The sequence below is a fragment of the Nothobranchius furzeri genome, chromosome 10 (assembly GCF_043380555.1).
Source record: "Nothobranchius furzeri strain GRZ-AD chromosome 10, NfurGRZ-RIMD1, whole genome shotgun sequence".
NCBI lineage: Eukaryota > Metazoa > Chordata > Actinopteri > Cyprinodontiformes > Nothobranchiidae > Nothobranchius > Nothobranchius furzeri.
Window position 1 is genome coordinate 37859821 of NC_091750.1, and position 11586 is coordinate 37871406.

At 45.8% G+C, this 11586-nt stretch overlaps 1 protein-coding gene across 2 annotated transcripts in view; it reads left to right on the top strand.

Moving 5' to 3' along the window:
• The window catches only part of smarca2 (SWI/SNF related BAF chromatin remodeling complex subunit ATPase 2), a 70246-nt gene that overhangs the window by 24981 nt on the left and 33679 nt on the right, over window positions 1-11586 (top strand). The window contains exons 19-24 of one of the 2 annotated variants that reach the window (XM_015960280.3): window positions 1197-1439; window positions 3333-3446; window positions 4415-4519; window positions 4764-4850; window positions 7437-7483; window positions 10377-10543. In XM_015960280.3, the coding sequence (XP_015815766.3) occupies window positions 1197-1439; window positions 3333-3446; window positions 4415-4519; window positions 4764-4850; window positions 7437-7483; window positions 10377-10543 (763 nt within the window). Of the gene's footprint in view, window positions 1-1196; window positions 1440-3332; window positions 3447-4414; window positions 4520-4763; window positions 4851-7436; window positions 7484-8932; window positions 9035-10376; window positions 10544-11586 lie in introns of those variants that run through there. The other variant, XM_054730384.2, reaches the window with a different exon arrangement.

An 11586-nucleotide genomic window follows, 5' to 3' on the forward strand; every position in this document is an offset into this window, starting at 1 on the left:
TTTTCTTCAGCTCGGTTTAATATTTAAAGTTCATTTTTTTTGTAACGCACGTGGTGCATTTGACTAGACAGACAGCTCGTGCTGCGTCGGTCACTGCCTCCGCTCCGCTGGGTCTGTCTCTGTCTCTCTCTCTGTCTCTCTCTGTCTCTCTCTCTCTCTCTCTCTCTGTCTCTCTGTCTCTCTCTGTCTCTCTCTCTGTCTCTCTCTCTCTCTCTCTCTCTCTCTCTCTCTCTCTCTCTCTCTCTCTCTCTCTCTCTCTCTCTCTCTCTCTCTCTCTCTCTCTCTCTCTCTCTCTCTCTCTCTCTCTCTCTCTCTCTCTCTCTCTCTCTCTCTCTCTCTCTCTCTCTCTCTCTCTCTCTCTCTCTCTCTCTCTCTCTCTCTCTCTCTCTCTCTCTCTCTCTCTCTCTCTCTCTCTCTCTCTCTCTCTGCATTAATTCATGCACTTAAATATTAATGTTCTGATTTTATTGAAAAAATTGTTCCTTTACTATTGCAATCAAAAATATTTAATATCAATTCTGAGGCTGTTCTGTAAATACTTTTCAAATAAACAATACTCATAGCAACTTCTGATCAATCCATATCAATTTCAGACTTAAAACAATGTATTAATGTAAACCACACCCACTTCCGGGTTAGGCCACGCCCACACCACGTACACATACAGATAGTGGTGTACTCGCTCAGCCCTATTACTTACTTTCTCCTAAACGAAACCTTTGGTAGCGAGTTTTCTCCGCCATGAGCTAAATACGAATGACCTACAGAACGTTGGATCCAATTTAGTCTCGCTTACGGCCGCGTCGTGTCGTCTGCAGATGCTTTAAAGGTCAACTAAACTGTAGGAAATGAAAGCAGCTGAACTTATCTTCTGTAATTTAAAGCAGAACGATGATTATCTGGTTCTTAGTCGGTGAAAAGCGGTTTAAAGCTGATTTCAGCAGCTGTACGGTGATGAAATGTGTTTAAAACTTTTATTGACTTTTGTGCAACATCTGAGTTTGTTTTTCTCCCTCCTGCTGTGATCGTGTTCAACGAGGAGCTGAGATCATTTTTATACGGAATGGAAAAACATACAAATGAAGAAACTTTGGATAAAATTCAAAGTTGTTTTCATTTGAGGATCAAGACTGGAGTCTTTGGAGCTCGTCCTGGTTTGACCCTGAGGGTTTAGCTAGTTTGTGTTTTCACTCCAGATCCGTTGGAAGTACATGATCGTGGACGAGGGCCATCGTATGAAGAACCACCACTGTAAGCTGACCCAGGTGTTGAACACACACTACGTGGCTCCACGCCGCCTCCTCCTGACCGGAACGCCGCTGCAGAACAAGCTTCCTGAACTCTGGGCCTTGCTCAACTTCCTGCTGCCCACCATCTTCAAGAGCTGCAGCACCTTTGAGCAGTGGTTCAACGCCCCGTTCGCCATGACCGGAGAGCGGGTAACGGCTCACTGTTTAATCTCCCCCAGAGGGACCGATTTTCCTCACAAATCACTAGAAACATCAGACGGAAACCGGCAGAGCCACAGAAATGTTTAACCAGCTTTAGCGGCTCCAGTGATTCGTTTGACAGGATGAAAACAAAAGAAAAATAAATAAATGTTGTAATTATTTATTTCCGCACCTGGAGTCAGGCACGAGCGCTGGAAGTCGAGAGAGCGAGGCGGGGAACGCTGCGAGTCAACGCCGGCTTTGCTGCATCATTTCAGGCTCATGTACAGAAAAGCTTGTAGGTGCTTTTGGTTTCCTGTGAAAATTCCCAGAACGGAACCAGGAAGTTTGTGGGAATTTCAGTTTCTCAAAGCTGACCAATCATGTTATGGCCAGAGGTGGAAACGCCCGCCTCACTAGCATAAATGCGAGAGGGAAATGTGGAAATAATTGCAACATCCGTCCGCTTATCCGGGGTCGGGTCGCGGGGGCAGCAGCCTAAGTCGAGAGGCCCACACTTCCCTCTCCCAGTCTCTTGGGCCAGCTCCTCCGGGGAATCCCAAGGCGTTCCCTGGCCTGGTGAGAGACATAGTCCCTCCAGCGTGTCCTGGGTCTTCCTTTAGCCCTCCTCCCGGTTGGGCGTGCCCGGAAAACCTTACCGGGGAGGCGTCCAGGAGGCATCCTGACCAGATGCCCGAGCCACCTCAACTGGCTCCTCTTTTATGCGGAGGAGCAGCGGCTCTACTCCGAGCCCCTCCCGCATGACCGAGCTTCTCACCACATTTACAACATATATTTGTTTATCTTTATTTACTCCGTTATTTAATTTTATATTTCCTTCTTCGTGTATTTAATTAATGTCTGTTTTGGCAGGAAGAGCAGGAAACTCAGACGTCGGTGTTGCTCTTATATCTTTCCCCTTTTATAATTTATTCAGCTTTACATTTTGCTCTGAAAGTTTGCTTGAAAGGAGAAGCAGATGTTGTGTTTACTGCTCTTCCCACCTGATGCATCATGTATTCGGGCATGTTGTATGTGCCTCTTAGCTTCACACGCGTACCGATGACGGCTTTCTAACATACTCGACACCCACAACCCTCCTTTACTCTGGTATTCTGTATCTGAAGAAGTTCTCATGAAGGAACCACGAGGACGAGCAAAGCCCCGAGGATCAGCTCCAGCAGCAGAGTCCTCGTTCATCACACAGCAAACAAAAGGATCACAGGAGTGGAGAATTCCTATGAGATCTGACTTTAGTTTGGTCTGTGTGGGTCAGACGAAGTCAGTAAAACTGTAGTGTTTTTCAGCTCGAACGCCACAGTTTTTTATGGTAAACACTGATGGAGTAGAAAATCTGCTTTTAGCCACTGAGTTGTGGTTTAATTCAGCCTGACAGCCGAGCAGCGAGCAGAATAAAACGGTCGGCACGTTCTTCCAGATGGTGTTGATCAGCAAAAGTCCTAGCAAGGTCAGCCGTGGTGGCTGTTTGTCGGTGGTAGCATGTGTTAGCATGAGTCTCAGATCCCGTCCTGTCGTTTGTTCAAAGTCTTCCTCCATAAAGTCCAAACCACTCCCAGATCAAATATCCTGAAACGGAATTCCCCTCTGGGATTAATAAAGTATTTTTGAATTGAATTGAAATATCTGCTGCTAGTTTTCCTCACAGGCTAGTTTCTCGTTGTTTACTCTACCGAGCCGCGCGTCTCTCCTCCTCCTGTCTGAGGGCGAGCCAGCTGTGATGCTGCATGGCAGAAATTCATCTTCAAAGTTATTATTTCAACAAAAACCAAATGATCTCCTGAATCTGTTTTCTATGCCGCCCCTCCCCTCCCCGCATTGCTAGCCTAGCTTGTTTCTTTCTGCAGAACACACCTGAGTCACTAACCCCTCTCACCTGCTCAGGTGGACCTTAACGAGGAGGAAACCATCCTGATCATCCGCCGTTTGCACAAAGTGCTCCGCCCGTTTCTGCTCCGCAGGCTGAAGAAGGAGGTGGAGTCTCAGCTGCCAGAGAAGGTGAGTTCAGCTGCTGTTGCAGGTGTTTGCTTTCGTTTGGTCGCTGAATCATTTCTGGTTTCCGTTCCTTTCGTCCCGTCAGCCTGCGACAGTCAGGCAGGTTGGGGTTGAGCTGGTTTGGTGCGACGGTAGCTCAGGGGCTAAGAGTTAGCCCTCGGAGGAACCGCTGGTGCCTGTGCTCAGCAGCCTCGCCTCTGTCAGAGCGTCCCAGCTCAGCTGTGGCTACGGTGTAGCTCATCACCACCAGCGTGTAGCGTAAAGCACTTTGGAGTCCTCTGACTCAGAAAGGCGCTACACGAGTTCAGCTCATTTCTCATTAAATCACTCCTTTCCTTCACCAGGAGCATAACAACCCCGTTTTCTGGGTAGAAAGGTTAGTTTTTATTTTAGTGATGAAATTCGTTCCTGTGCTGATGTAACCGCGGCAACAGCGACGTCCGCCCTCCTCTTTCACTCACCGTTGTTATGTCGGCCTCACCTCGTTCTGCTGCTGGTAGAAAACACGGGTGGTGTGTTTCTCCTGCAGACTCGCGGCTCTGCAGAGTCTGGTTAGACGCAGCCTCCCTCGTAAGAGGCTGTTAGCGCTAACGACCCTGGATGCTACGTTTTAGCTTCAGACAGCGACTGAAGCTTGTAGGAAACGCCTCAGCTGCTGTTGGGGTTGCTTCTGCTGTATCCCGTAACTCTGCCTTTACCGACACTCGTACACTGAGCTACCTTCATGCGGTAAAAGTAACACGGGATAGGTTGACGACATCATTCTGCTGGAAACCGTCTTAACTAACGTTTTAAGTTGTTCCGACGTCTTCTGTTCCTGAGCTGAAACCTCCAAGGATCTCCCTGCAGATGAAAACGTTAGTTTCTCCTTTACTTTGTGTTTTAGTTCTTTAATCTCAGGGCTGAAACTATCATGAGGAACAACCTCACCTTCAAGCGGATTTAGCTTTTACTTCATCTCCTTCTCTCAGGTGGAGTATGTCATAAAGTGCGACATGTCTGCGATACAGAAGGTTCTGTACCGCCACATGCAGAAAGGAATCCTCCTGACCGACGGCTCAGAGAAAGACAAGAAGGTAAACATTGAAGCCTCGCCGCCTGTTTGTGCCTGCTGTAATCTGTGCTGTGGTTACTGAGCGTTGGGCTCCCTTTGTGCTGATTTAACGCTAATCGACTGTTTACATCAAAGGAGCTTTGAATCTCCTGACTAATGCACTCGGAGTTTATTCTAGTGCTGAATCCCTGCCCTCACAAGATAAAAGGCTCTGTTTTGGTTTGAAAGGACTTTACATTTCTTTTATCTGTGATCATTTGCTGCAGGGCAAAGGAGGCGCCAAGACTCTGATGAACACCATCATGCAGCTGAAGAAGATCTGCAACCATCCCTACATGTTCCAGCACATAGAGGTGAGCGCCGACGACACAGTTTGTCACTAAATATGTTTTTGACTCGTGTAAAGGGGACATGTGAAGAAAATCTCTCCTTTTGGATTGTTTTTGTGCTGCCATGTGGGTTTCTGCTGCCTCTAGAAACACTCCAGATGTGACTAAAAACACCGGCCACCCATTTCTGTCGGTGTTTGGTTCCAAAAAGTCCCGATTTGTGACGTAAACGCCACCCCTCCGCCACACTAACTCACTTCTTCTCCGTTTGTGACGGTTGGGACGACACATCCCGCGCGCTCCTCCGTGAGAGCGGGGGTTGCACACGTTCCGCTGCTGTTTCTCACCAGTATCAGCTGATGGAGGGCTCTAGTTTCGTAGCGCCGTTCGTGTCAGTGGACACGGTAGGGTTGGGGAGGGGGGTGGGGTATGACGCTTAGCCTGGCGGGCCGCCAGGCTTATAAAGCGCTGGAGGAAACCCTGCCGCTGTTGAATTGTGATCGGCAGAAGCTTTTCCGCTTCGCCGCCTGACATTTTTACAGCAGCGGCCCAAAACGATCTCCTAACACATGGATGTTCTGCTTCCTGATCACGTGACGTGTGACGTATGTGGATGAAGATCAGCTTTAGAGCTGAGATGTTTGTTCTCACGGTGCGGGGGCTCGTCCGACGCCCACACGGTAAAAAAAAAAATGCCAAAGACGGCTTTAGTCAAGTCAAAGTCATTTTATTGTCATTTCTAGCACGTGTGCAAGACATGCAGAGAAACGAAATTGAGTTTCAGTGCACACAATTCAGAGATCAGACATACATGGGTAAGACACATGACAAGAATTGGTGACTGCGGTCATTCGCAACATGAGTCGCACTACCTTAATAGATAGATGACAAGGGTGTTACATGAGGATAGTTGGGGGTAAGGTAAAAAAAGGCATAGCAGAGTTAGACCCAGCGGGGAGTAACTATTATACAAAAAAAAAAACTCCTCAACATAGAAGCACAAACAGCACAGATACAAAACATCAGAGTCCGATGGGGAGGCGGGGCTGGGCGGGATCCTGAAGCCTCCAACGGGAGCTGCCAGTACGGCGCATCAACCAGCTGCAGACCAACAGGTGGGAGGGAGAAATGAGGGACAGAGAGCACATTGAGTTTCCTGCAGGTCGCTGACCTCAGCAGAAGTCACAATCTGAAGGCGGGGGGGAAGGTCGGGGCACAGCATCTGTCAGCATTCCTCCTTTCGTGGGGGTGTGTTGAAGCAGCCTTGAGAGGCTGCCTTGGCGTCAGATAAGGATAAACATGACTTTGTTTGGGGCAGGCAGAGATAATTTTCCTCTCTGCCTTGGAGTCTATAAGTGGTCATTCATGTCCACCAGTGAAGCCAATTTTACGTTCTAAACATCCCCACATCGTCCGGCGACCCTCTCTGAGATGACATCCATCTTGCGCACTAACACAGGCAACGCCGCGAGGACATTGTCCAGCTTACGGTTCACCTCGAGTAACGTCCCAGTCTGTGAGGTCACCGCCCGGGCGGCACATTCCATGGGCACGGGTCGCACTCCAATCGCTCCCGTCTTCCCAAATTTCCAGAAAACCAGATATCCTCCCACTCCAATCAGAAGAAATCCAGCGATCATCAGGCCGAACATCCACAAATCTTCCACGTCCTCGATGGACAACTGAGAGAGGCACACGACTCGCCAGACCTCCCAAGAATCGAGTGCATATCCCGCTGCATATGTCCCCTCGGGACAGGTGGGAACCCCCTTCTCCGTTCTCATCGTAGAAAAAATTTTATCAATCGCGTTGAATGACCAGTTAATTAAGTCCATATTTCCAAAAAAGAGTAGTGATTTCAGGAGAAATGCAGAGAAGTGCTCTGTAGGCAGACAGGACAAGAGCCTTGGGGAAGCAGATAAGGGAGCTGAGAAAAAAAGTGTCTGTACTCTCTGAGGGCTGGAGAAAAGTCATTGACAGTGAACGAGTTAAATAATTGACCTCTACATGGTTTTTGTGCCGAGATTAAACCGTCAACGTGGTTGCTAATTCCATGATGGCGCCCCTCGTTGCTGATTGGTGGTTTTCTGTGGCAGGAGCGACCCGGTTCTGCCTCATTATTCCGTCAGCATGCATGTGGTGCCATACTGACAACTGCACACCATCATTCATGAAAATAAAGCATAGAGTGTGTTGTGCAGCAGCGTGATGTCAGCAGTCACCTGATGCATTTCTTCACGTTGCACACCCCGTCCCTACAGTGTGGTCTCGGCTCAGGTGCCGTCTCGTCCGTGTTGCTTTGATTTCTCGCCGTGACAGCAGATTGCATGGGTTACCTGTTGGTTCTTTGCTAGCTTAGATGTGTTTCAAAGGACTGGTGGGACTCCCCTGTACCTGTTCTTTAGCTGCACGGGCCTGAGATTTTCTGCTTTAGTCTAAAAAGTTATGGTTCTGTTCTCATCCGACACGAGCTGTAAGGCTGTGCTCTGAAGTGATGCACACATTTGCTTTGTTTGGTAGTAGCTCCGAGTTTTTTTTTTAAAAGGGAAATTGTATCATCTGTCCTAAAAGGCTTTCCATATTTAAACATGTAAATGTTTCCTGGTACAGGAGTCTTTTGCTGAACACCTGGGTTATCCGAATGGCATCATCAGCGGGTAAGTAGCACAGAAAAGGCCCAGGCCCTCTGAGGTTACTCACCTTATTTCAGGGAAATTTCATCATGCAGCTCTAGGAGTTATTCAGTGAAAATGAATGCAGGTCCATCACATATAAACTCTGACGTGTGTTCCTTCTTGCATCATGAGTAAAGTGTCTGTAATTATGAAAGGTGACGCATGAGTAAGTGTCAGAGGTGGACGTGCGTTCTGAAGCGATGCACCAATTACCAATGGTGGTAATGTCCAGATAATCACCTTTATGTGGCTGGTTCACATCATCCTGCTGCATAATTAATGAAACAGCACTGATTTAGAGCCGACAGGAAACCTTTATGGTTCATTAATGAACAGGTGCTGCTTACAAAGTCAGATCTGGGAAAAAATAAAATGTATTAAAAGTGTTTCATAAATGCTAAACGAGGTTAGAAGACGCGACGTGGGTGCGCAGCAGCTGCTTTCTGTGGAAGGACTAAAAATCAGAGCGTCTCCTGTGACTGGCTGCAGGTGGAAAGCTATTTACGGAGTCGGAAGTCCTAAAGCGTTGGATTTCTGATCATCTGAAGCTTTCTACTTTCTAAATACATTTCCTGTATGTTGTGTTGGCGTTATTGTTATGCTGTAATCATGTGGAAGACAAAGTAGAAGGCTTCTCCTTTGAAGTATTGCATAATTAAAAGTGTGAAAATATTAAATCATTACCTATAAAGGAGGTGGACTTCTATGTATTTACAGATAAATGCAGATTTTTTAAAACTTCAGTTAGAAATGTTTATTTTTCATTCATGTATTTAAATGTATCCTTTTTATCCTCAACTGGACTCATAAACACAACACAACACAACTGGCTCAAACTGAGGCGGAGGTGGTACCATCCTGACCGTGCGCCAGCACATTCGTACTCTGTGCATTCAACTGCCTCACTTTTTTAAAGGCAACATATGTTTTCGTTAAGTGTTCTAATCTAAGCTTCTGTTGATTAAGAGAATATTCCATTTGACAACGTTTCAGGTGAAACAAAACAGGTTTGCTGCTAAAAAATATGAAATAAAACAACAAAATTATCAGGCTGAAATAACAGACTCTTATTGTGAAAGGCTCAATGATAAGCATTAGATTGGTGTTTAGTTCCCTTTTCCCCATCTGATATTTATAGTTTAAAATATTTTTAAATATTTGACCTACATTTCAGGAACATTTTAGGTTTGTATTAATAACACTCGTCTAAGTCAAAATAACACATAAATATATCCAGTAAAATATAATGCATTTCATTAACATGCATTTGGATTGTAATTGGTAATAACATTTCATTTCTACTGCTAACAATGTAATGGTGGCATGTGTAATGGTTGGCAATAATCCAGTTCAAATTATGGTCAAAGATAGAAGCCTTTGTGAATTATATACTACAATGGCTTGCCTTAGATAGAAGCCTTTGTGAATTATATACTACAACGGCTTGCCGTACAGCCTGCGCCAGCAGTAATGTGACTCGCATCTGCAGCGGTTCTGATCCGTAACGCTGCAGCATGCAGAATAAACAGGATGGTGGGAACTTTTCATCCGCTTGTAGAGTTTAGTCTTTCTTAGTTTTACGATCATCATCATCATATATTTTTCCGTGCGCCACTTGATCGTGAGACTGCTACCCGTTAGCTTTAGCATTAGCCAATCTGCGTGTAGCTGCACTTTTGATCCCAAACTTTGGACCGGTTCTGCCTTTGCTGGTTCCTTAATGGGCCATTCCCATCTGTACCGGGTCGGCCCGGGCCGGGTAGCGTAGGTTGTTTACATATCTGGGTGGCCTGGTATTTTTCCGGGCCAACCAAGGCTCATTCTCGGCCCTCTTCCCGAGGGGTACTGCTTCAGGCCGACCAGGACCAACACACCCACTGCTGACAGCAAATTCACACCTTCCATTAGAGCAAGCCTCTGATTGGTGGGTAGAATCAGCCCACATGGGCTTAAGGCAAGGATGTGTGGAATCAACCGGGCCAGGCTGGGGCCAACTGGGGCTACCCGGCCTGGGCCGACCCGGTACAGATGGGAATGGCCCATTATTTTCCTCCACTGCATCCAGATGACCGCACTGTGCGCCAGTAAAAAAGCATTTTTCTTACACGCAACTTACTTTTGTACAATAAAGTTCTGGGGAGAATAGTAATTCAAAGATGTTGCACCAGTGCTACGTTTAAAAATAGACAGACACCACTGTACAGCCCTGCTCTGATATGGATGAGCCTGGGGTAAATCAGGATGTAAATTGCACCAACCGTAGATATGTACCAACTAGCGAGAAAAGCTATTTTTGATCTTTTTCTGCAGCGGTTTTAGTGCTTTTCGGTGCACCGCTGCTAATACAGCGGCTTGTAGTGACGCAACGCTGCAACTGCAGTTAAAATAACACCCATATAGCTGGGGGCAGAGTGAAATCAGGCTGGGGCAGCACTAAATTAGCTGGAGGCGGCCGCCACGCAAATTTGAACGCAGGAAAAACCCTGTACAGCAGTTCTGCTAAAAATGCCCTTTTCAGTTTGATCCAGCATTTTTGGCCTCCTGCTGAAGAGGTCACACCAATAAGTTTTATGTTGTGATTTTCTCATTTTGAGATTTATTGATTTTTATCTCATTTTAACACATTTTGTGTATCCTATTGTGTTATTTGCCTTATTTTTTATTGTACAGGTTTAAATTCTTCATAAATTTTGTCTGAACTTTGGTCGGTTTGGCTGTTTTAAAGAGCCTTATCAATAAAGTTGGCTTGAAGAGTAACTGTTCCATTCACACACGTATCGCCTCATTTTGTGTCTTTTCTATGAGGTTTTAGTATTTTTCATACTTGCTTCGTGTTTCTCTGAAACTCCCATGGAACGTAATCCTCTCCTCTTAGACCTGATTTGTACAGAGCGTCTGGGAAGTTCGAGCTGCTCGATCGCATCTTACCGAAGCTCCAGGCCACCAGCCACAGAGTTCTGCTCTTCTGCCAGATGACCTCCCTCATGACCATCATGGAGGATTACTTCGGTTATCGCAACTTCCAGTACTTGCGCCTCGATGGTAAGTTCATGAGCACTTTTCTGTGGGGATGAACGGTTAGGGTTAGTTACAGGAGCTGATACATCAACAGTTTGAGATTAAAAGCAAAAACCAACTAGGGCTAAGCTATTTTAACAGATTACACATCAAAACGATTGACTTTTTCAGGATTTTACAGCAGCAACCTTTGGTTTTCAATGTGTTTAAATTTGAGCTTATTCCACTTTTGAAACAAATCTTAAACTTTACCATCTGATTTCACTTTTTGACATCTTTTGTAAAATAACATTTTAAATTTAAAGAGCAAGTCACCCCCAAATCAACATGTTTTTTCTGATAAACTGTATAAATGTGTGTCTAATCCTGCTGCAGACACGTGTAGTCAATAGTTTTGCACTTTACAGTATTCTAGTTAAAATTTAAATTTTCTGCCTAAAACTGTCAGTGTTGCGCCGTCGTCAGGTAAAAACTCTGCACTGCATTTGAATTTAAATCTGCCATCGCTATTGGCTAAGAGGTACTCTAGAACATTAGCTGGTTCCATATGATGTCACAATGTCGTGAGCCTGTGTGTGTGTGTGTGTGTGTGTGTGTGTGTGTGTGTGTGTGTGTGTGTGTGTGTGTGTGTGTGTGTGTTTGTTAGCGGCTCCGCCCTCTCGGTCTGCTAGGCAACAGCATTTGTTGCATGTTTCAAACAGGAAGTGGGAGTTGAGTAAGAATCTGGTAGGGGTGACTTTGTCTTTAACTACTTCAACGTACAAACTTTTCCAACTTTAAACAAGTCACAAGCTATTACCGTCTGATTTCACTTTTTGACATCTTTTGTAAAATAGCAGTTAAAATTTAAGCAAATTTCAGGAAATTCTATGTTTTTAAACAAGCCACTGTCACAGAGTCACTGGCCTTCAGAGCATCGACATATATATACTGAACAATTCATTTCCATAGGCTCCAATAACACGTTTTTGAAGAAAAATGGGAGGTGGCCACCACCGCCATTTTGACCGTGTCACAGGTTCCGTCAAGCCCAGACAATTCCACGAAAGGGAAGAGAGGTGGAGCTG